Genomic DNA, 26644 nt, shown 5'->3' on the forward strand with positions numbered 1-26644 from the left:
GGTGGTATTTCATTACTGCTGACATTTTTACTTTTTTTGTTATTAATTGAAATTTAACGAAATATTTGCAAAAAAGATTACATTTTTCACAAAAAACGACATCCATATATAAATTTGTCACTAAATTTATTGTTCTACATGTCTTTGATGAAAAATAAATGTTTGGGTAAAAGAAAATGGTTTGGGTAAAAGTTATAGCGTTTACAAACTAGGGTACAAAAATGTGAATTTCCGCTTTTTGAAGCAGCTCTGACTTTCTGAGCACCTGTCATGTTTCCTGAGGTTCTACAATGCCCAGACAGTAGAAAAACCCCACAAATGACCCCATTTCGGAAAGTAGACACCCTAAGGTATTCGCTGATGGGCATAGTGAGTTCATAGAACTTTTTATTTTTTGTCACAAGTTAGTGGAAAATGATGATTTTTTTCTTTTTCTTTTTTTCTTTACAAAGTCTCATATTCCACTAACTTGTGACAAAAAATAAAAACTTCCATGAACTCACTATGCCCATCATGAAATACCTTGGGGTGTCTTTCCAAAATGGGGTCACTTGTGGGGTAGTTATACTGCCCTGGCATTTTAGGGGCCCAAATGCGTGCAAAGTAGTTTGAAATCAAAATGTGTAAAAAATGGCCTGTGAAATCCAAAAGGTGCTCTTTGGAATGTCACACGTGTCACACATGTGGTATCGCCGTACTCAGAAGAAGTAGGGCAATGTGTTTTGGGCTGTCATTTTACATATACCCATGCTGGGTGAGAGAAATATCTCGGCAAAAGACAACTTTTCCCATTTTGTTATACAAAGTTGGCATTTGACCAAGATATTTATCTCACCCAGCATGGTTATATGTAAAATGACACCCCAAAACACATTGTCCAACTTCTCCTGAGTACGGCGATACCACATGTGCGACACTTTTTTGCAGCTTAGATGCGCAAAGGTGCCCAAATTCCTTTTAGGAGGGCAATTTTAGACATTTGGATCCCAGACTTCTTCTCACACTTTAGGGCCCCTAAAAAGCCAGGGCAGTATAAATACCCCACATGTGACCCCATTTTGGAAAGAAGACACCCCAAGGTATTCAATGAGGGGCATGGCGAGTTCATAGCAATTTTATTTTATGGCACAAGTTAGCGGAAATAGATTTTCTTGGTGTTTTTTCTCGCAAAGTCTCACTTTCCTCTAACTTGGGACAAAAAATTCAATCTTTCATGGACACAATATGCCCATCACGGGTGTTTGTACTGCCCTGGCATTTGAGGGTCTCCACAATCATTACATGTATGGCCAGCATTAAGAGTTTCTGCTATTCTCCTTATATTGAGCATACAGGTAATAAAAATTTTCTTTTTTTCCGTTCAGCCTCTGGGCTGAAAGAAAAAATGAACGGCACAGATTTCTTCATTCACATCGATCAATGTGGATGAAAAAATCTCTGATAAAAAAAAAAAAAAAGGGAGGGAGGGGAAAGGCGTCTGCCAGGACATAGGAGCTCTGCCCAACATCCATACCCACTTAGCTCGTATGCCCTGGCAAACCCGATTTCTCCATTCACATCAATCGATGTGGATAAATAAATCATTGCTGGGCCGCAACGCAATACATTTTTTTAACTTTATAATAACCTTTGAACAGAACATATAAACTTTATTTAACTTTTGGAACTGAACGTTGAACTTTTTTGCTTACTGGTGATTTTTTTACCTTTATAGGACAAACCTCTCCTTCCCCCATGGGACAATGTGCAAAGCGCAAATCGCCCAAAGATGTGGCAAAGTACATTATGCACTTTGTCCCAGGTGAAAGGAGAGGTTTGCAGCAGCTGTGTGTGAATGGGCCCTAATAGCCCTGTGTGCCTGTCCTGTGAGATGCAATTCCTATGCTAAATGTACTTGTGTGTGGTACTTCTAGAAACACTCCTCTAAGCATAGGGCAGGGTGGTCAGGGCAGTCAGGACAGAAAAAGCAGGTGTCACGCCTTATTCCACTCCTGCTACAGACAACATTTTTTTCGGGGTGGCGGTCGGTTTGAGGTACCAGCAACGACACTGGGGAAATGTCGCTCGTGTAGACAGCTCACTACACTGGTGGATGGGGCCACAGAACCTCCTAGATACAGGAGGTTCTCGATCTCTTCCTGAAATTTGAGGAAGGATCCTGTTCTCCTAGTCTTACTGTAGAGAACAAAACTATTATATGCAGCCAATTGAATTAAATATACAGACATCTTCTTGGTCCTGCGGGAAAGGAGATAAGGAGCCAACATCTGGTCATTGAAGTCCACCCCTCCCATGAGCGAATTATAGTCGTGGACACAGAGGGGCTTTTCAATTACACTGGTTGCTCGTTCAATTTGGATTGTCGTGTCTGCGTGAATGGAGGAGAGCATGTAAACGTCACGCTTGTCTCTCCATTTCACCGCGAGCAGTTCTTGGTTACACAAAGCAGCCCTCTCCCCCCTTGCAAGACGGGTGGTAACGAGCCGTTGGGGGAAGCCCCGGTGACTAGGTCGCACTGTGCCACAGCAGCCAATCTGTTCTAGGAACAAATGCCTGAAGAGGGCCACACTTGTGTAGAAATTGTCCACATAAAGATGGTACCCCTTGCCAAATAAGGGTGACACCAAGTCCCAGACTGTCTTCCCACTGCTCCCCAGGTAGTCAGGGCAATCGACCGGCTCCAGGGTCTGATCTTTACCCTCATAGATCCAAAATTTGTGGGTATAGCCTGTGGCCCTTTCACAGAGCTTATACAATTTGACCCCATACCGGGCGCGCTTGCTTGGGATGTATTGTTTGAAGCCAAGGCGAACGGTAAAATGTATAAGGGACTCGTCTACGCAGATGTTTTGCTCAGAGGTATACAAATCTGCTAATTTCTGGTTGAAGTGGTCTATGAGGGGCCGAATTTTGTGGAGCCAGTCAAAAGCTGGGTGGCCTCTGGGACGGGAGGTGCTGTTATCACTAAAGTGCAGGAAACGCAGGATGGTCTCAAATCGTGTCCTGGACATGGCAGCAGAGAACATGGGCATGTGATGAATTGGGTTTGTGGACCAATATGACCACAATTCATGCTTTTTGGTTAGACCCATGTTGAGGAGAAGGCCCAGAAAAATTTTAAATTCGGAAACTTGGACGGGTTTCCACCGGAAAGACTGGGCATAATAGCTTCCCGGGTTGGCGGATATAAATTGAGTGGCATACCAATTTGTTTCAGCCACAACTAAGTCCAAGAGCTCCGCAGTCAAGAACAGCTCAAAAAATCCCAGGGCCGAACCAATCTGAGCTGTCTCAACCCAAACTCCAGACTGGGCGGTGAAAGGGGGAACTAATGGTGCAGCTGAAGTTGGGGAACTGCCAATCAGGGTTTGCCAGCACCTCAGGGACTCTAGGGGGTCTACGGGCCTGTCTGTGTGGTGGCTGCGACGGGGTAACTATTGCACGTGCCACCGTACCAACTTCAACTGCCCTTCTGGTGCTCGCCACTTCACCATGTTGTACGGCAGTGCTGGTACTAGGTCTAGGATGGGCTGCGCTGCTGGTGTATGCCTCACCACGTAATCCGACAGCGCCAGCCCCACTCTGCTGCCCGTGAAGCAGATCCTGCGCAACCTGTGGTCTAGCAACACAGGGCCGGGTACGCCTGGTGCTATCAGGGACCTCAACCTCCTCGTCCGAACTTTGGGTCAGAGAGCCACTGCTTTCTACAGGTTCATATTCTGACCCGCTAGATTCGTCAGATGAGGGTTCCAATTCCTCATCCGACTGGGTCAGAAGCCTGTAGGCCTCTTCAGAAGAATACCCCTTGTTTGCCATTTGGTCAACTAAATTTAGGGGGTATTCCCTGAGACTACCCAAGAAAAAAAGCAAGCCCGTCTTACAAATGGGAGGCTAGCAAAGTACCGGAGGCCGCTGCGATTGATAAAAAATATGAAAACAGATTTTTTATATCGCCGCAGAGCTTGTAAAGTGATTGTGCAATGATAAAAAAATATAAAAAATTTGTCACTGCGACGGGGCAGGTGTGGGTGAACGCATGTGTGGGCAACTGATCAGGCCTGATCGGGCAAACACTGCGTTTTGGGTGGAGGGTAAGCTAAGGTGACACTAATACCATTATAGATCTGACTGATCAGATCTGATCACTTACAGATACTATAAAAGTACAAATGCTGATTAGCGATACGCTAATTGGCCAATCAGTGACTGCAGTGCGGTGGGCCCTAAACGATCGCTAAACTACCTAACCAAGGGGCCTAAACTATCCTAAAACTATCAGTCAATACCAGTGAAAAAAAAAAAGTTACACTGATCACTTTTTTCCCTTTCACTAGGTGATTGACAGGGGCAAGAAGGGGTGATCAAGGGGTTAATTAGGGTGCTGGGGGGTGATCTGGGGCTAAGGTGTAGTGTTTGGTGGCTACTCCCTGTGATGCCTGCTCCTCTGCTGAGACCAACCGACCAAAAGGACCAGCAGAGGAGCAGAGAAACTATTTAACACCTCATATTTACAAATATAAAGTGTTAACTGGCTTCTGATTTGATTTTTAAAAAATCGCCAGCCTGTCAGCAACGATCATTGGCTGGCAGGCTGGTGACGAAATACAGCTCGAACTTCTGCCGGCCCGCGATGCGCGGGCCGGTTTTGACTGAAATCTCGCGTCTCGCGAGAGGACGCGCCGGCGTGTCCAGGAGGAATTACAGGGCTGCCGCCAGGACGCGATCTGGCGGTCCTGTAACGGTTAAGGATCAGGCTATTTTTTGCAAATCTGACCAGTGTTGCTTTAAGTGGTGATAACTTTAAAACACTGACTTATCCAGGCCATTCTGAGATTGTTTTTTCGTCACATATTGTACTTCATGACAATGGTAAAATGGAGTTAAAAAAAAAATATCATTTTATAAAAAAAGTACCACATTTACAACAACAACAAAAAATGGAAAAATTTGCTAATTTTTAAGTTTCAATTTCTCCACTTCTATAATACATAGTAATATCTACAAAAATAGTTATTACTTTACATTCCCCATATGTCTTAGGCTTAGAAAATTAGAAGTAAATCTTTACATTTTTCAGAAATGTTCAAAAACCCACTTTTTAAAAGGACCAGTTCAGGTCTGAAGTCACTTTGTGAGGCTTACATAATAGAAACCACCCAAAAATGACCCAATTCTAGAAACTACACCCATCAAGGTATTCAAAACTGATTTTACAAATGTCGTTAATCTTTTAGGTGTTCCACAAGAATTAATGGAAAATAGAGATACAATTAAAAAATTTCACTTTTTTGGCAGATTTTCCATTTTAATATTTTTTTTTCCAGTTACAAAGCAAGGGTTAACAGCCAAACAAAACTCAATATTTATGGCCCCGATTCTGTAGTTTACAGAAACACCCCATATGTGGTCGTAAACTGCTGTACGGGTACACGGCAGGGCGCAGAAGGAAAGGAATGCCATACGGTTTTTGAAAGGCGGATTTTGCTGGACTGTTTTTTTTTTACACCATGTCCCATTTGAAGCCCCCCTGATGCACCCCTAGAGTAGAAACTCTCAAAAAGCGACTCCATTTTAGAAACTACAAGATAGGGTGGAAGTTTTGTTGGTACTAGTTTAGGGTACATATGATTTTTGGTTGCTCTATATTACACTTTGTGAGGCAAGGCAACAAGAAATAGCCATTTTGGCACCGTTTTTATTTACAACATTCGTCTGAAAGGTTATGTGGTATTTTTTATAGAGCAGGTTGTCACGGACACGGCGATACCCAATATGTTGGCGATACCTACCTTCCCCCCGCCCCCCCTATTTTTTTTTTACTTTATTTGGGGGAAATTAAATTTTTGTTTATTTTTACTTGAAACTTATTTTTTTGGAAGGGGGGGGGGGGGGGGAAGACTTTATTATTCACTTTATTTTTTGTCCCAGTTTAGGACTTCAACTTTTGGGGGTCTAATCATTTACAATGCATTCCAATACAATACTGTATTGGAATGCATTGGCTGTATGAGTAATACTGTGTGTATTACTCATACAGCTTCCGGCCTGTGAGATCTAGGGGGCACCTTGTCCCGATCCCCGCCAGACGTGCGGCGTTAATGGGAAATACACATGGCTGTGTCCTTAAGTACCAGGACATCAGGGCGTACCTGTACGCCCTGTGTCCTAAAGAGGTTAAACAAAGTTAAAGGGAAAAAAAGGAAAAAAAAATAATTTATATTTGTTTTATTATGCTGACTGGCTTTTCTCTTATGTTTCTGCTGTAGGTCTTCTGTAAATACTAACCATAATCTAATTTTGCCATCTTTATGTCCAGTAGCGATGCAATCTTCAATATGATGACAGGTGACCACGGTGAATGTATTGTCCGCTCCCTTTCCACTTGTAGCACTTAATGGGAACCTGGGAAAAATTACACTGTCAACTCCTTTTCAACTAAAAAAAAGGGTATACAATTAGAAAGTGTAGCATATTAATAATTAACCCTTTAGGGACATTTGTCGATTAGTGAGCATAAGAAAAACTTAAATTTGCACAATAACGGTAACTGATTTATTTTGTGCACAGTAAAACAAAACTCAAAAACCATAGCAGAATTGCATTTTTCAACATACCCTATTTTTATCTCTATTTTTACATGATAGTCATACTTGATGTTGTAAATCAAATTTAAAAAAGTAAGAAGGCTTTCTGAAAGCAGGGGAGAAAAAAGTCTTGCCACTTTAAAGGGTTTGTCACACGAAAACTAGTCTACATTTTCAAACCAGCAACTAAATATAAATCGGTCATTAGTATTAGGGCCTATTCACACGGCCGTATGAATGGGTGTGGACCCACTAATTTCAATGTAGCCGCAAAAGCTCCGGACAACACACCATGTGCTGTCCGCAGTACTGTTCCGCAGCCCCGCAAAAAATAGAGCATGTCCTAGTCAAAAGGCATTTTTAATGAGCGTGGTGGTCATGCGCACATGGACTGCAAAACACATACAGCACGTCTAAAGTCATGGAAAACCCTTTTAAGTAACATAGTGACAGTTGCACATTCTCACTTCCATCCTTCAATTGCCTACAACTGGATTATTAAAAACTGGGGAGAGTGCTGAAGCAAAAGGGACACAACCTCTGAGCTGTGATAAGGACAAAGCTACAGCTGCAAGAACATGGCTCTTCAGAAAGGACCAGTTCCCCGTGAGCTGCCAGCCTGAAAAGAATCTAGCAGAGCAATTACAGCAATGAATAGGGGGGTCCATGAGCTACAGGGTTGGTTCTAGCTTTGTTAGAAAGGCATTGTCATGTACTATAGGAGGTCGGATTTTCATTTTTTACATCAGTCAAGGTATAACGCCTTTTAGCAGCCTATGAGCACAGATTAGGGTACTTTCACACTTGCGTTGTTTGATTCCGGCAGGCAGTTCCGTTGCCTGAACAGTCAGAAAAATGCATTGCAATACCGGATCCGTTTTTCCGCTGTCATCAGGCAAAACGGATTTTATTTTTTTTTATTTTATTTTTTTTCATTTTTAAAGGTCTGCGCATGCGCAGACCGGAAGGACGGATCCGGTATTCCGAATGATCCGGCACTAATACATTCCTATGGAGAAAAATGGCATTCAGGCAAGTCTTCAGTTTTTTTCGCCGGAGATAAAACCGTAGCATGCTACGGTTTTCTCTTTTGCCTGATCAGTCAAAACGACTGAACTGAAGACATCCTGATGCATCCTGAACGGATTACTCTCCATTCAGAATGCATGGGGATATGCCTGATCAGTTATTTTCCTGTATAGAGCCCCTGTGACGGAACTCTATGCCGGAAAAGAAAAAAGTGTGAAAGTACCCTTAGGTCCCAATTAGAAAACAATTCAACAAGATACCATAACAAAAGAGTAATCTTACCTAAATATCTTTTTGCTCTTGAAATAGACAAAGAGGCAAAGTCCTTTCACTGTAACAATATACTCTCCCTTCCAAAAAAAAAAAAAAGAAAAACGCGAAAGCTGTTAAAATACAAATTTTTAGCATGTAACTGTAGTACCTCACAGTGATGACACCAGTATGTACAGAATGTGACCCCTGCACAAAGGTGAACAGAGACCTCCATTGGACTACAGAGCCCTCCATTGGACTACAGAGCCATCAGCAGTGGAGGAAAGGGATATAACAAGGTAATATGGGACATTTTGTTATTTTAATCCAAATTATGCAGTTTACTATAAATGCTGGAAAAGCCTTTCCTATGTGCAATTCATTAATTAAAAGCAGGGCTGTGGTGTTGGTATGCCAAAGTTCAACTCCGACTCTTGTATTTTACCACAGTGCGGTTCAGACTCCAACTGACTCCTTTACTGTAGTAAAATGGTGACTTTTTTCTCACCATCATGAAAGTAATCAGGCTACTTAAAACATAAATCATACTTAGAATGTAATTACTAAAATGTTCTAAATTCCTGTATCTATGTAATGCACTATTCATTTAATAACTAGAACATCCTGTCATACAATGAATAATTGTAAGAAATCTAGGAATTTGTCCTCAGAAAAGTTAAAGTTCTAAATGCATGTACTGGAGAAACAGAATTATGTGCAAACCTACATGGGAATAAAATAAACATTTAAAAATTGCAGCTGCTTTTTAAGTGCTTCACTTTAAAAGGGACACTGTCAGGCCTTCTGAGCATAATTAGCTCTTTATATGCCCCCCTAGGTCTTATAATAAGTTTCCAATTCATATAAGTATTATCCCTGTGCGCATTGTAAAACGTTAAAAATAATCTTTATAATCACCTGACCTTTTTGCCGCATTTGTGCCCAGCCGCGTCCCAACTGCCGGATCCTTAGACACTGCGCATGCGCCCGGCACCCTCGCTCGCCAGGATCACATTGCGCCAAGTGAATACTAATGAGATGGGCGTGTCTAAGGATCCGGCAGTTGGGACGCGCCTGGGCACAAAGAACGCCCCTTGGGCAGAAAGAACAGGTGATTATAAAGATTATTTTTAACGTTTTACAATGCGCACAGGGATAATACTTATATGAATTGGAAACTTAATATAAGACCTGGGGGGATATAAAGAGCTAATTATGCTCAGAAGGCCTGTCAGTGTCCCTGAACGGGGTAGTCTTGCTGCTCTAGCTCCTGTGTGTCCATCTTCTCCTCTGTGGTTTGTTTATTTCCTCCATGGAACAGGCATGATCATCTGCTCCTCTGCAACCTATGATTGGATTCAGCAATAACATGTCTACAGGGGACACATCACCACTTAAGCTAATCATTGGCTGCAGCAGAGCATTAGACCGTGCCTATTCTGGGGAGAAAGTAAACAACATTTTCCAGAAGACAGACACACAGGAGCCAGGACTAAAAACCGGAGCTGCAAGTAGTAGGCAAGTATGAATCTTTCCATAGAACATGCAGGCACCTGTGAAAAGTTAGTTTCTTATTCCTGAACACCACCTTTAATACGGTCTCTCTGTTCAGTCCAGCAGTTCTGAGATGACTGCAGACATGCCCAGTGGTGAAACTCCTCATCTGGTATTTACTACTGTGCGGCACAGTTTCAGGCATTGTAAGTAAAGGCCTTGAAGCAGGAAGGGCATAACATTTTGCAGACCAAGGAAGCAGCGGGTATTGGTAAGATGTGCAAATAATTTTCAAGCACCTAGCTCAAATCTGTGGCATGTGGGAGAGGCATAAGTCAGACTGAAAGCAAAGTGGCGCTGACTTCCATGCATTTGAGTACCTGCTGAAGACACAGTACAGAACAGAAGCGCACCAGCAGTTCTCCTCTGTACTGCGCAAGTACTGAAGCTCACTGCAAAGGTGCAATATTTAGGCCAGGGGTGATGACGTTTAAACTGCCTGACCCTGTCAAAGTGCAGAAGGTGTTGCAAGTCTTGATTGACAGGGCCAGGCAGCATTCGCATCCTCCTGCCAGCCCTGACCGCATGGTAAATTCCACGCCTTCACCGTGCAGTACTCAGCGCAGGCATAGTGGAGGAAGGACTTTCACTGGCTGCCAACTTCCTTACTGCGCCTGTGCTGAATACTGACCGGTGAGAGATTTACCATGCGTTCAGGGCCAGAAGGAGGATGCAAACGCTGCCTGGCCCTGTCAATCAAGGCTTTGGAGGGAGGTGACGGAGGTGGGAGAACGGAGCCTCTAGTTGCAGGAGTAACGCCCCCATGCCCCAAGAGGCTAATTTGCATATTATAAAAGTTACATTTATGAACAGGGGCATGGATAAAAACTAGGAATAGGCTAGTTAGGTTCAGCTGAAATTAGCACATCTCTAATGTCAGCCAGTTTAATTTAGGTATTTCTGGTGACGGAAACCCTTTAATGCTGTATGTGTTAATCTGAAGTTTTGAGCGAGGCGACTTTTGATGTAGCATTCAAAGTTCACTTTGCTCACGAATAGATTAGAACAATGGAATTTCCTCAATTCTATATAAAAAAATAATATAAAATCGCTATATCAGAGTTCAGTGCTGCAACCTGCTGGCCTGAACTGTTAATATACAAGTAATGAGTCTGGAAGCTTGGACAGGGAAGGCGTTCCTTACCCGGAGGCGCATCTTTAACCACAGCATCTGAGGGGTTAAAATGTCAGCATTACCACCAATCACAGGCATTATCTTCGGGTGTCTACTGTATAAAACAGCAAGTACCCAGCGGTTATCTTGCTTGCTCCGATCTGGAGCAGGCGCCATCTTTAAAGCCCCAACATCTGCTGTACATGTACGGCGGATGTCGTGAAGAGGTTTACCATGATTTTTCCATTTAGAAAAATACACAAAGGAAAAAAAAACTGGGAAGACGCAATCAGTTTGCAAATTCTTCTGCTAGGGATAGTGGCATAGTTAAGACTTTGTTTCTGAATGTTCTCAATCATTAGAAATGACTTGTGTACTGTGAATATCACATTAATAATTGATAATCCAGCAACTGATCCCAACTGGACCCACTTGTGCTGAAATAAAAGCATTTTAGGCTGCTTTCACAAGCTCCGTTCAGAATTTCTTAAAAATAGAGAGAAAATTCCGGCATGCAGGACTTTTCTCCGCAAAAAAAATAAAAAATAGATTCTCCTGTAGGGAAACCTAACGGATCCCATCATAGTCAATGGTTAAGCTCAGTTATGGGGTCAGGTTTGCTTCAGTTATGTGTCAAATCCTGAACTTCCGTTATTTTCGTTCTACTGCTCCTATAACAGAGCAGAACAACGGAAATAAGTGAAGATGTGAAAGCAGCCTTACTGTATTAAACAACTTTACATATTTGTACTTAAACATTTATGTTAAAAAGGTATTATTTTATGTATGAAGAGTCAATAGTACAAAGAGTTAATGAAATCGAAACCAGTTCCCAGCAGCTCTCTGCACTTTTATTGCAAATATTCTTTGCACTTGTTACTATAGTTACAACAGAATTGCGTACAAAGGTTACACATCTTCAGTTTAGTAGGATATCACACAAATTACAGTAATGTCTTGAACACTCACCTTTCTTCCAACAGCTGTAGACTTTGGTGAATGACAGACGTCTGAAAATAGTACTGTCATTTCTTTTGCTTCACATTCTTGTTCTGTGACCTTTGGTAGCTTGATAGACATCAACTGAAAATTTTCTAAAAAGAATAGTTAAAGCTATGATTACAAATTATTTACACTAGAACTATAGACCGAAGCCTTTTAGAATAAAATCTCAAGTATTATAAGTATTTATTGCAGGAACGGTAGGGCTTTCTTTGAGAAGGTCTGACTATTTAAAGAGGACCTTTCATGGGTCCAAGAATATGAACTTAGTAGCAGGCTAAATAGCGTGGCACACAGTTTTTTTTTCTCCCTGGCTCTGAGCTCTGCGCTGTGTTTGGACAGCGCTTCTGTCAGGGAGAAGGAGAGACACTGGCGTCTCCTCCTACTTGCACCGAATGTTGAGAAATTACCGGGGGCCACAGCGGATGAACGGAGCGGTGCCCAGGAATAATAGTAAGTGCACTTAGATCCCTGGGCACCGCTCTATGCAGCCTGCTAAGTTCATAATCTTTGGACCCATGAAAGGTCCTCTTTAAAGGCTGTGTACACCTTTGGAGGCAATTTTTTTTTGCAATTGCATTTACTCATTTTGGGCTAAAAACATTGAGCTGTACAGTCACAAAGGTTTAACAGTTTTTCTAGCTGTGTACTTTCACTGTGTGTTGTCTAATAAACCTCATCTCTAAAATGTCAAACAATTAACAGATTATCTGACCAATCATTGGTCATATGACCGTTTACACACACACCAACTATTGTTTTCATTGGATAGAAATTGGTCAGATAATCTGCTGGTGTAATACAGCCCTTAAAAATTGAGCTATAATGAGTGTTTCTAAGGTCAGAGCAGAGATGAGGAGCCCGTGAGGTAGCTGACAGGCAGAGTTCCAGGTTCATTGTAAGTAGTATAAAAGTCCCCATATAGTTTCTAAGGGTCTTAGTGGGTCTACTGGCCTCATGTTCTGGTAGTCATACATGCTGTAGAAGGCGAGTAAAGGTAAGACAGATAAGATGGGATGCCTTTATAGTCACTGTACAATACAATGAAATGCTGTTGGGCTGCCGAGGCGTGCGGATGTAGTGAGCTGCAGCTCCGGAGCTAGCACTGTACTAAGCGACCGAAAAAAGCAACGATACCCATGGTGAACACACCTACACTGAACAAACAGAGCACCGAGCCTTCCCTGAGCATGACCGGGAGGAGAAGAAAGGTGCAGAAACATCCGCAATTGACAAAGTTCTACTTCACTCGAGAGGTGGGAAGATTCCAAGATGGCGCCGGTGAGGAGAACACAGCGAACAGCGACAAGGAGGAGGAAGCTCAGTCAATGAACTGCCCAGACTCAGAGGGGGAACTGACTATATCAAAGTCCCCAAAGCCTGCACCAGTAGCCAGAGACTTACATACCGGACAAGAAGGAACCAGCGGCAAAGCAGCGGTCGGCCGGTCACATGAGGGAGAAGCGGTAACGGAGACAGCGGAATCCCCACAATCCACTCCTCTGAAAGGCTCTCCTGTGGCAGGAACTGCCAGCGCAGGTACTCTGGGATTTTCGGGAGAAGGAGAATTCTTAGCACTGCCAGTCGCTAATGTAGCCCTAACAGATACTGCCATGAGAGACATGCTTCTGATACAGAGACGCTCTCTTCTGCAGGATATGCGTCTGATAGTAGCTCCCATGCGGAGAAAGGTGGAGGAGCTTGGGGCTAGAACTGACCATTTGGAACGCAAATGGGGAGTTTGCTGGCTCCCATAACGACCTTATAGAAGCTCACTATGCCTTGGAGGCAGAGGTGGAGGCTCTGAAAAGCAAAGTGGCGGATCTGGAAGATCGCAGTAGACGCAACAATATAAAGCTAAGGGGCATTCCAGAGAGTGTGGTGGCTAAAGATATTCCTCTATATGTTAAAGAATTGATCAAATGTGTTCTACCTCACTGCAAAGATGGGGACTTAGAGATTGATCGGGCTCATAGAGTCCCGCGTCCCAGGCATATGGATGATTCTGTGCCAAGAGATGTCCTGGCCAGGGTTCACTTTTACACTGTAAAGGAGCAGTTGATGTCTTCTGCCAGAAAAAATGGTGGTCTACCTGCACCGTACCACAAAATCTCTCTATATGCTGATCTATCGGCCACCACGCTTAGGCAAAGAAGGGTCCTGATACCCATCACGTCTGCCTTACAAAAAGCCAAAATCCAATATAGGTGGGGGTTTCCAGTACGCCTTCTAATTTCTCATATGGGAGAACTGTGTGCTATCAAAACAGTAGAGGAGGGGAAGAAAGTTCTGCAGAGCTGGGACATCCCTATCGAACCGGTGATGGAGCAGCGCCGGGGTTATCCCGAAAAAATCTAAAAAGACTGGGACACTGTCAGTTGAGAAGATTCACCTTAGGGTGGCTTAACCTTCAGTGCTACTGACCGGAGCAGTGATTCACTGAACAAGCTATTACCGAGGCTTCAGACGGGACTTTGATACCCCAAGTTATTTAGGTTCACAGGGAGCCTGTTGGCTCTCACGGATACACCTACAGGTTATGTTCCTGGTTATATGTTATTATTACTGTTCCCTTTTAGCAGTGATGCGAGAATATGTGTCCATGACTGATGTCAAACCTAGGCCTGTACTAGGCTCCACTTTCTCTGTGTTTTGGCTGCAGGCTTGCTGGCTGGGAGGCGCCTTTATAGTTTATTGTGCGACTTTCATGCCTTACGTTTCAGATTGCTTTATTATGGTAATATCCTTTGCAAGTATTAATGCTAATGGTCTGAATAGCCCAATGCGCAGATCGCATCTGTGGAGGGAAGTCAGGTCCCTTAATTGTGATGTATTGGGAATACAAGAAACCCATCTATTAGAGAAGGATGCCCATAGATTACAAAATGTTCAGTTCCCCCACATCTTTCAAGCACACTCTAACTCCAAAACGAGGGGAGTGCTGATAGCTATAAAAAATACCTTAGCATTTACGGTGTTAGAACACATTAGTGACTCAGCAGGAAGATATGTAATACTGGTGTGTACTTTGAACAACTCCCCCTTCACTCTGGTATCCCTATACGCACCTAATAAGGGCCAAACTAGATTTGTGAAGAAGGTTTTAAAACTAGCCAACAAGAAAAAGAAGGGACAACTACTGATATTTGGTGATTTTAATTCGACCATAGATCCGGAAATAGATTCGACATCTTCCTCTTGTAGAGCAGTTCAGTCTTTAAGCGATGCTATTTGGAAGGCGGAGTTGTTCGACGTATGGCGTATTAAACACCCTACAGATAGAGAGTTTACGTTCCATTCAGGGGTACACAACGTATATTCTCGTATAGATATCTTCTGGGGGGATAGGACGACATTATCTAAAGTGATAGAGGCGGAGATAGGGCAGATTAAATGGTCTGACCATGCTGCTATCACATTGAAAATATCAGAGGACAACAATTACTCACCAAAATATCTTTGGAGGAGCAACCCTGTATTGTTGTCTTATCCACAGCATGGTCAGCGCATTGAATCGGACCTGAAAGAATTCTTCCTTCTTAACAAGCTGGACACTACTAACCCTGTGATGCTGTGGAACGCCCACAAGGCGTGTATTAGAGGGTCATTCATACAACAGGGGGCAGTGAGAAAAAGGAAATTAGAGGAGACCATGTCGCAGTTGCTCAAAAAATTAAAAATACTGGAAGATAGGAACAAAAATAACCCCTCACCCCCAATGCAGATGCACTAAAACAAATCAGGCTAGATTTGAGAAACCATATGCTTGATTCTTATGAAAAGGGTCTTAGGAAAACCAAAGCAAGATATTATTCCCAAGGAAATAAGGCGGGGAAACTCTTAGCAGCTAGCCTGAAGGCAAAAAGTACAAAAAGCATGATACATTATCTTCTACATTTCAAAACGCTAACCAAACTGTATTCCCCACAGGACATAGCAGAAGGCTTCCAGTCGTACTACCATGACTTATATAACCTGAGGAACTCCGTACCTACTTCTCCAAACTTGAAAGATATAGTGAGTAGATATCTTAGCTCCCTAAATCTACCTACTTTAACTGATACTCAACTCCAAGTCCTTAATTCCCCAATAACGGAGGAGATAGTGAGAGTGATTAAATCCTTGCCCCAGGATAAGGCCCCCAGCCCGGATGGCTTTGCAAGCCATTACTATAAACACTTTGCGCATATACTGAGCCCCTTCCTAAAAGATTTTTGTCAACATGCCTTACTTTCTGAAAATTTCCCTAAGGAAAATTTACAGGCAATCATTATTACTTTACCCAAGCCAGGCAAAACTGCAGACAGACCGCAAAATTTCAGACCCATTTCGCTATTAAACCAAGACATAAAAATATATGCCAAACTCCTGGCTCTTAGGATAGCTACAATACTCCCTTCCATAATCCATAAGGATCAGACAGGTTTTGTTCCAACTCGCCAGTCCTACTTTAACACCAGAAGAATGCTGGGTATATTCCATCAAGTCAAACAACAGAAAAGCCCCTTGTTGGTGCTGGCTCTGGACGCAGAGAAGGCATTTGACCGAATTAGGTGGTCGTTTGCCTTCTCGGTGCTCTCGGCTATAGGTTTTAATGGCCCTATCTTGTCCGCAATTAAGGCCCTATACAGTGACCCTACGGCAAGTGTTTATGTCAATGGAACCCTGTCACAGACGTTCGAGCTGACCAACGGTACCAGACAGGGCTGCCCATTGTCCCCCCTGATTTTCATTATAGCAATGGAACCACTGGCTCAGGCAATTAGATTAGATTAGACCCATTGATTTCGGGGGTTACAATTGGAGGGCAAGAGCATGTAATTTCGCTCTATGCTGACAATGTACTGCTGACATTATCTAGCCCAGAAAAATTGCTCACAGCGGTTATGAATCAAATAGAACTATATGGCAATCTGTCATATTACCACCTTAATTCTTCCAAGACACAAGCATTGCCGTTACACATCCCAGACATTCTAACTCAGTCCTTTAAGGGAAAAATGGGACTTTGATTGGTGCACAGATAGTATACAATATCTAGGCACTAGCATGTCTGCATCAATGTCAAAACTATACGACCTTAACTATGAATCCCTATTGGCAAAAGTAAGTAAGGACATGGATGAATTTCATAAACATGAGACTTCATGGCTAGGAAGGATTGCAGCCTTTAAAATGTTCATACTCCCCCGCTTCTTATATCTATACCGCACAGTCCCAATTTTGCTGCCAAAAAAGTTCTTCAGGAAGGTGCAACAAGTACTCTCTAAATACATCTGGCGACATAAAAGGCAGAGGATAGCCAGCAATATAATTCAGAGACCCCGAGCAATGGGAGGTCTGGCGGTCCCGGACATGGAAAGATATTATATTGCCACGTTAGTATCCATGCTTAGGAGTTGGCACAAAGGAAGAGTTGAGATCCCCTGGGTACAAGTGGAGCAAGCGCAAGCAGCGCCTTTTACCTTGCCAGATTTAGTGTATCTACCTTTCTGGGATATCCAGACCCCAAAAAACTTAAATCCAGTAATATTGGCTTCTGTGATGGCATGGAAACATTTCCACAACATAAATAAAGAGGGACACAAGCCAAAAATATCCTCAATTCCATTCTCTCTTGTCAAAGCATTACTTCCACATGCAGATCTTTCAGAATAGGAAACAGAGACCAAAAGCAATATAGAATGGTTATTTGAAAACAGGGTGATGAAATCTTTCCAGGCCCTGCAGGACCAATTGTTAATACCCAAGTCAGACTTTTTTAAATACTTACAAATCCCAGATTTATACCTTTCGGGGGAATCCAAAGGAATCAGAATGTTGTATGAATCACTTCTCCAGCCAACATAATTCAAGAAGTCTCACCCTATGCGTAAATGGGAGAGTTCACTGAACATCACTGTAGCGGAAAGAGACTGGCAAAAAACAATCAAAATGATCCACTCCCACTTACACTGTTCTAGCCATGTGGAATCGGCTTTAAAAACTATACTACATTGGTATTACACCCCTGAAAGATTGCAACATATGTATGTTGGGGTATCGGGGGAGTGCTGGAGGGGATGTGGAGAGAGGGGTACACTTCTTCACATTCTTTGGCAGTGCCCTTTGATTTCTAAATACTGGAAAGAATGTGAGGAACTACTGAACAAGCTGCTCAAGGGGAAACTTGAGTGGTCACCACAACTGGCCCTGCTTTTAATTGGAGTGGCTAATCTCCCGAGGGAGTTCAGGAAATTGGTAGGCGTTACATGTGTTTTAGCAAAACTAATGATACTGCAGAGGTGGAAGTCCCAGGAATCTCCTAGGTTGAGGGATTTGATATCAACTATCAATACCACCTATGCATATGAGAAAATCATAGCCTTAGGAAATGGTTCCTTCCCGAAATTTTCAAAACAATGGCAACTATGGATAACCTCTGGTTATTGTACCAAGGACTGAAGTAGATAGTTTATACTTGTTGGGCATGCCTTCTCAATGATTGGTAGCTATATAGGAGCGCATTGGGTCACCAATAAATTTACTATACCATTAGTTAAATAAGCAAGAACAACTTGTAGACGCTAATTGGAGAGGTGGATAGTTAGTTAATAAAGTTTTGAACACAATTGTAAGGGACTTTGTTGTTGAAATGTCAGATATTGACGTTAGACATGGATGATATCTTTGTTACTTATTGTTTTATTTGTGATAACTGTGATGCTTTATACAGTTAGTTATTTTAATGACTCGACTGATGGTGAAGCTGATTGTACTGCGACTGTATTGTACTGTGTATACTTTAAAAATTGTCAATAAAAACGATTGATACAACAATGAAATGCTGTTTGGAGCAATCCTAGATGCCATGGACAGAGGAACAAGAACTGACATTTAAACTAAAGCATTACACCAGAAAAAAACAAAACATGCACTAGAAGGCATTACTATTCACAGCATATATATATATAGCAAGAGCAAAGTAGGAAGTGCTTGTGAGCATATATACACTGATTCAGACACCACTGCAGACAAGAGGTCATCTGTGGTAGTTTCTATCCTAGGAAGGGGCAATAATATCCGAGCATTTAGGAGACTGATTGCTTTGGGGTAAAAGCTGTTCTTCAGCCTAGTGGTGCGGGCATGTAGGGCTCTAAGACGCCTACCAGAGGGTAGGGGAGTGAAAAGGCTGTGGCCGGGGTGAGTTGGATCCCCGCAGATAATCTTTGCCCTGTTGCTGCAGCACGCAGTGAAGATGTCATCCAGTGATGGTAAGGCTACTTTCACACTAGCGTTCAAGGGTCCGTTCGTGAGCTCTGTTTGAAGGAGCTCACGAGCGGACCCAAACACCTCCGTCCAGCCCTGATGCAGTCTGAATGGAGCGGATCCGCTCAGACTGCATCAGTCTGGCGGCGTTCAGCCTCCGCACGGACAGCTGAACGCTGCTAGCAGCGTTCAGCTGTCCGCAAGGCCGTGCGGAGGCGTGCGGATCCGTTCAGACTTACAATGTAAGTCAATGGGAACGGATCCGCTTGAAGATGAGCCCATATGGCTCAATCTTCAAGCGGATCCGTCCCCCATTGACTTTACATTGAAAGTCTGAACGGATCCGCTCAGGCTACTGGCGAACTTAGAAATTTTTCTAAGTTATTAATGCAGACGGATCCGTACTGAACGGAGCCTCCGTCTGCATTAATATGATCGGATCCGATCAAGCGCAAGTGTGAAAGTAGCCTGAGTACCAGTAATTCTGCCAGCCATTCTGATGATGCGCTTGATGACACACAGGTAGGTTTTAAAAGAAAGTGGCTTTGGTGATTTTATCAAACAATACACCAAATGTCTATATAAGTGCATAAAGTCCCTACATGAATATTTATCAAGTCTGACTGCAACATAAGTGTAGATTCTCAAGTAGCACATATTTCCATAGCAGATCCACATCTAAAACATTTGGATTTTGCATCAGATTAGTTGTAGCCAAAATCAGTGATGGAAAATGCAAATGCAGTTAAACAATCTGAAAGAAAATCTGATTCCTTTGGAAAATAAAATGTGGAATCTGGTTGCTATGGGCAACTAAGCCAGTTTTCCTATATGCCAGGATTGATAAATTTTCCACTTCGACTATGTACCAAGCTTTGATAATTTGTCAGCTCGTGACCTTACATCTGCCCAACATCAATTATTAAACCTTGCACCCACTAACAGTTTGATCTTTCCTCTGCCCTTTTCTATGCTTTCCTTACGCTGTCTCAAAGGAGAGCAGGGGCACAAGAAAAAAACCGGGGGGGAGGAGACACAGCAACTGTGGGTATAGCTATGTCCTCTAGGAGGCGTTGACACTAGTAAAAGCTGTTAGCTCCTCCCCCGGCAGCTATACCCCCTCCAGCCTGGAGAGAGGGCTTCAGTTTGTGTACAAGCCATAGGAGAAGCAAGCCAACCAAAAAGAGAAAACACGTTAAAAACCAACCATGTCAAAGGACCCAACGGGGTCCAAACCAGCAACAGCTACAACTGTGGCCGGACAACAATATTGGGTGGGCGCTGTGTCCCCCAATGAAGAGCGAGAAAGAGATTTGACTGATAAGTTATACAAAAATCTCCTTCTCTCGCCTATATTCATTGGGTGACACAGGAACCGTGGGACATCTGAAGCAGTCCACAGGGAGGGAAAAAAGCCACAGACCCAACGAAGCAATCGTCCTGGCAGGCATCTAAGAACTGTCGCCTGCAAGACCCGCGACCCACACAGAGACCGTCGATGCATAAGTATGCACCTGGTAATTTCTTGTGAATATGTGTAAGAAGGACCGGAACCTCCTTACACAATTGTGCAGCCGAAGCGCGATTCTGCCTAGCCCAAGAAGTGCTCACCGGTTTGGGAGAGCGAGCCGTGACACCTAAGGGTGGAATCCTGCTCCGGGCGCGGTATGCGTCAGCACTTGCAGACCGATCCAACGTGCAATCGCCCATTGGAGGCCGCCAATCGCTAGCAAGGACCTTCCAGTGAGAAAAGGGGATCCTTACGCCAAGAGGGACTGGAGGCTGCTAACAATGAGTAGAGCTCTGACAATGTCCATAATGTAACTCCCTTCTGTAGGGTGCGAAGGAAGGGACAGTGAAGGAAGGACAATTTCGTCATTGATATGGAAGTAAGAGACCACCTTCGGGAGAAGAGGGTATGGTCATTGAGAAGAACCAGGAAAGGCATCTTGCAAGAGAGCACACCCAACTTAGACACCCGCCGGATGGATGCGATAGCCACAAGAAAAACTACCTTCTAGGACAGGAGCCGGAGTAAGAATTCTCGCAAGGGCTCAAGTGAAGAAGACTGGAAGGCTGAGAGAACTACATACAGACCCAAGGCTGTAAGGACGGTACAGAGGAACTGTATGTGCCCCTCCCAGAAGGAAGGTCCCCATGGGCAAGGAAAACCAGAGTACACTAGCAGCTGCCCCAGGACAGAAGCACCAACACCTGACCATTCAAGGAACTAAGGCTAAAACCAAGGTCCAACCCTGAATGTAGAAGGATAGGACCGTGGGGAGCGAAAAAAACAGGAAAGGAGGGGATGTCCCAGCTTTCACAGAAGCCCAGGAAGGACCTCCATGTCCCACAATAGATCCTGGGCGATGCAGACTTCCTGGCCTAACTCATAGTGCGGAAGACATCCGCTGAAAAGCCTCTCCACGTCAGAATGGAGGTTTTAATAGCCACACCATCATCAGAGGAAGAGGAGGAAGAGGAGGAAGAGGAGGAAGAGGAAGAGGAAGAGGAAGAGGAGGAGGAGGAATTATCAACCAAACAACCCAGGAGGGTGGATTGGGAATGTCAGGGGTCCTTTATTGAATGCGCTGGTGGAGAATTATCAGCCAAAACGACCCCAAAGGGTGGACTAGGAATGTCAGAGGTCCTCTATTGAATTTCGCAGGTGAGGAATTATCAACCAAACGACCCAGAAGGGTGGATTCCAGAATTCCAGAGGTTCTCCACTGTAATGCGGAGGTGAGAATCATCAACGGTCACAGAGGATGGATTGGAATCCTTCAGAGGTCCAGCACCAAGTTGCGCAGGTGGAATTATCAACCAAAAGACCGGGAGAATGGATTGGGAACATCGGCTGTCCTCCACAGGATTTGCAGAGGAGGAGAATTATCAACCATACGGCTCGGAGGGCGGATTGGGAACTATAAGAGGTGCTCCTTATCCGAGATGGGACACGGCCTAGAGTGGTACCGCACAGACAGGGTGATCTTGCGGTAATGAGCGGTGTGGAGGGAGCCGTATGGACGCATATTTTTTTAAACTAAGATGACTGCCTCAATTACAAGAGGCAGGAAGGGTTAAATTCCTCCACATGAGGAACATTGCACTGGGAGTGCCACGCCCCATTAGAACTATCTCGCCCCAGATATGCCGGCCACGGCCAGCCAGGAAGGGTTAAGGTCATTAAGGTTTGAAGTCAAGGGGGCAGCGGCATTCCTTGCTTCGAGTAAAGCTAAGCCCGCCCCTTACCCCTCCTCTCTACAATTAGATGGACATGCAATGGACATGCTGCTGCTCTTCTAGCCCGTGCGCGGTACGCTGCCTGTTACAGCGTTACAGCCGGGCACGCGCCCGCGATTGAACTGTCCGGAGCATCCGCAGTCAGCAAAATGGAGGCGAGTGAGTGAGGATCGCGCTGTAACAGGCAGCATACGCTAGAAGAGCGCGATCCCGGCTTCACGTCCATCTAATTGTAGAGAGGAGGGGTAAGGGGCAGGCTTAGCTTTACTTGAAGCAAGGAGGCCGCTGCCCCCTTGACTTCAAGCCCGACTCAGACAGCGCCAACTGACATTAAAACAGCGTTTTTAACAAGTATGAAGAAACACAAAGAGGAAAGAAAAAACATGATTAGCAACACACTGGGGGATACTGTAAGGTACTGTGGTCGGTTTAATATGTGTTTTGCAGGTGACAGGTTCCCTTTAAAGCCTATTTGCACTTTACAGAATGGGTCTATATACACACCAATAAAACAGTAATAAAAAATACTAGGTCCAGATTTACCATTCCTATAGATGGCTCAAACAGACAGGCTGTCGAGATTTGCACTGAGTGGCTCAGGATGGATGATAAATGCGGTTCATTGCTGGACATTTTTGTATAACTCTATACCAAGAGCTCGCAATAACACCTGTACAAGCATCATAAACACCTGTTCAGGCTGTTTTACTCTCTGAAAAAAGTCTAAGGCATACCAATACACCTTAGACTTTTCCCCTACATTCAGCGGCACAGGCAGCGCAGCGATGCTGCCTGTGCTTGAAATAACCAATAGCAAAACATCATACAATAAGGAGCTTTGCTATTGGTAAGTTTGGGCGGGCGATTCAGCGCCCTGCAGCAGGGGAATTTGACGGGAGTTAAAAGGTGGAGGGGCCAGCTTTCGAGTCCCGATGTATGAGGAGAGCAAAGGCAGCACTGCAGCGGCAAACATGGTGTGGAGCTGAAGAGGAATAGAGTGCTGGACAACTGCAGCAGAGCCCGGACATCCAGTCTTACCTGCACCACAAGGTGAAAGTGCAGCAATGTATCGATATGTGTAATGTATGTAGTGCAGTGTGTGATCTACACACTGCACCACATACATCTCACACTGATATATGTAGTGCAGGGTAGTGTGTAGTAAATGGACAGCAGGCTATTATAGCCAAGTAAAGTACAGGGAAGATCCGCCAAAGGAGTTCCATTGTAAAAAACTAAACTTTAAATGCTAATGTATACATGTACCACGTCTTCCCATCCTGCAAAGTGCAAGAAAAAAAATACACTTTTTTGTACAATGGAACTATGGTGACTGATGCCACATTATGGCATCCGTCTAAGGGCTCATTCAGACGCCATACGGACGTGTCTGCATATGTTCCGCAAAACCAATTAATTTCAATGGTGTCGCAAAAGACACGGACAGCACACTGTGTACTTTCTGCATCCGTGGCTGAGGAAAAGATCAAAAATGTCCTATTCTTGTCCGCGGACAAGAATAAGCATTTTCTATTATGGTTGCAGCCATGTGCCATCCGCAAAGCACTACGGCCGTCTCAATGGGCCCTAAGGCGTCCGTTATAATATACTTTTTTTCATGCAAGTTAAACGTATAACCAGCCTGACAGAAACAGAGCTGAACAGACTCCAATGACTATGATGGGATCTTCTTTTTACCAGACAAAAAAAAATGGTGATGGATCATGTGATTTGACGTGGTGACGTCATAAAAAGGTCCTATTCCTTACAGATGAAGACAGAAGAGATGGCAGCTACGCGAACAAGTGGATTGAGGAGTGTTAACTTATTTTTTTTTTTTTTTATAACCCCTCCAGCCCTATTTTACTTAGCATTCGGTATTCAGAATGCTATTATTTTCCCTTATAACCATGTTATAAGGGAAAATAATAATGATCGGGTCCCCATCCAGATAGTCTCCTAGCAACCGTGCGTGAAAATCGCACTGCATCCACACTTGCTTGCGATTTTCACGCAGCCCCATTCACTTCTATGGGGCCTGCATTGCGTGAAAAACGCACAAAATAGAGCTTGCTGCGATTTTCACGCAACGCACAAGTGATGCGTGAAAATCACCGCTCAAGTGCACAGCCCCATAGAAATTAATGGGTCCGGATTCCATTCGCGGAAAACTCACCCGTGTGAAATGGGCCTTAAAAGGCATGTACACCAATTTTATTATTGCATTGTACTCATTTTGAGCTAAAAATCTTTTTTTTAGATTGATCTTTTAGAAAAGTGGAACCCTTTTTTTGAGTACAGGGCTAAGATGCTCTAGTAGCAGTCTCTGGATTTTCTCTTTTCCATCACTCAGGGAGCAGACAGGCTTCTTATATCTGCTCTCTGACAATATAGATTCATCAAAGCTCAATCCTTATCCTACTGATAAGAATGTGGCTTAAGTGTTTATGACCTCTTAGTAGTTTAGAGATAAGGTTTGTTAGATGACCTGCACAAAGTGAAAGTACCAGTAATAGTTAGAAAAACCGTTTACCCTTCCTGAAGGAACTGCTCAAAAAAGGTCAATTGAAAATATGATGTAAAATGCAATGTAAAAATGATTTAGAGCCACCAAGATCCCCAGAAGTCAACTTCTTCAATACAATGAAAAGAAACAGAACCAGCGCATACCTCTGGTTGTGACCTACAACCCACAACTAGAGGTACTGAGGAAAACTGCCCAAAAATTACATCATGTCCTACATAAGGATGAACGACTAAAAACAATCTTCCCAGACCCCCCTTTACTAGCTTACCGACAACCTCCAAATCTAAGGAACATTTTGATCAGATCAAGTTCAAGACCAGGTACCACAGAAAAAGGAACCCATCCCTGTAATATAAGCAGATGCAAAACCTGTTCCCATATAATGACAACAGATAAGATCCGGACACACAGCAGGAATATAGGATCCCTGGGACATTCACATGTTCTACATCTAATGTTGTTTATCTGATTCTCTGCACTAAATGTCCTGCTAGAGGCCTCTACGTTGGAGAAACAGGACAGAGACTCAATGCAAGGATGAGGTCCCACCGCCACACAATTAAAGAGAAGAAGCTACACTTTCCTGTGGCTAAGCATTTCTGTAGCCCAGGACACAATGTAGAACATATGAAAGTTCTCATATTAAAAAGGTAACTTCAAATCCCAAAAAGCTAGAAGAATTTGGGAATACAAATTTATAACACTGCTTGAGACTTTGAATACTGGACTGAATTTGTCCCCGGGATTTATGACACTACAAGATCTAAAGAGTCTTCTGAAGACAGTCGGGGCACCAGGTCTCTGAGATAACATCAATTTAGAGACCATAAAACTTTCACACCCCTTATCTGTAAGATAATTAAGGACTCATTCTCAAGATCTTTAATATGTTGCTCTGTTTTTTTTTTTTTGTTTTTTTTTTTTCAAACTATTTTTCTATTGGCTAACACGGTACCAGACTTTTTTCTTTTTCTTTCATGTAAAAATGAGAAATGCAATCATAAACAAATTGCCTCCAAAAAGGTGTACATAGCCTTTAACCCTTCAGACACCGGAGGTTCTCTTTTTTGCATTTTAATTTTTCTTCCCCATCTTCCTTGAGCCATAACTTTTCTTATTTTTCCATTCACACAGCTGTATGGGGGTTAATTTTTTGCGGGATAAGATGTACTTTCTAATGCCACCATTTAATATGGCATACAATGTAGTGGGAACTTGGGAAGCAGGGAAAAAAATTCCAAATGGGGTGGAATTGGGGAAAAAAAAACGCAATTCGTCCAGTGTTTTACAGGTTTTGTTCCCACGGCGTGCCCTTCATTCTCTGGGTCAATACGATTACAACGATACCACATATGTATAGGTTTTATTATGTCTAAATAATGTAAAAATAATTGTAAACTTTGAATTTAAAAAAATATACTTTTTTTACATCACTATATTCTGACCCCCCATAACTTTTTATAGTTAGATCTACTAAGCTGTGTGGAGGCTAATTTTTTGTGGGACAATCAGTTTTTTTAATCAATATCATTTTGGAGTGTGTCTTTTTGATCACATTTTATAACATTTTTCTGGGTAAGAGAAGCAATAAAAAAAAAAAAAAAAAAAAGGCAAATTGCCCATTTTGACGCTTTTTTCCGTTATGCCATTCGCCTAGTTTTATATTTTAATAGTACAGGTTTTCGGATGCGGTGATGCCCATGATTTTTTGTTATTTATGCATTTATTTTATTCGAAGGAAAGGTGGGCGATTTAAACTTTGATTTTTTTCAATTTTATATATTCAAGTTTTTTTTATGATTTTTAAGCTCGTATTTGAGCCTACAAAAAGTATTTATATATTTTTTAATTCTGAACAATCATGACCCATTATTTGTACAGAATTGCTCATTTATGTTGGCCTGCCAGCCCCCTTGATGCACCCCTAGAGTAGAAACTCCAAAAAAGTGACCCCATTTTATAAACCACGGGATAGGGTGGAAGTTTTGTTGGTACTAGTTTAGGGTACACAATTTTTTGTTGCTCTATATTACACTTTTTGTGAGGCAAGGCAACAAAAAATAGCTTTTCTGGCACAGTTATTTTTTTGTT

General features: G+C 43.1%; 1 protein-coding gene across 1 annotated transcript in view; it reads right to left on the reverse strand.

Annotated features, from left to right (window-relative positions):
• WDR75 (WD repeat domain 75) overlaps positions 1–26644 on the reverse strand; it is a 229790-nt gene that overhangs the window by 162232 nt on the left and 40914 nt on the right. The window contains exons 5-7 of the mRNA XM_044304669.1: positions 11503–11627; positions 7896–7963; positions 6286–6402 (exon numbers count right to left, since the gene is read on the reverse strand). Coding sequence (XP_044160604.1) covers positions 6286–6402; positions 7896–7963; positions 11503–11627 — 310 coding nt within the window. The remainder of the gene's footprint in view (positions 1–6285; positions 6403–7895; positions 7964–11502; positions 11628–26644) is intronic.

Source organism: Bufo gargarizans, chromosome 8, assembly GCF_014858855.1.
Source record: "Bufo gargarizans isolate SCDJY-AF-19 chromosome 8, ASM1485885v1, whole genome shotgun sequence".
NCBI classification, from domain to species: domain Eukaryota; kingdom Metazoa; phylum Chordata; class Amphibia; order Anura; family Bufonidae; genus Bufo; species Bufo gargarizans.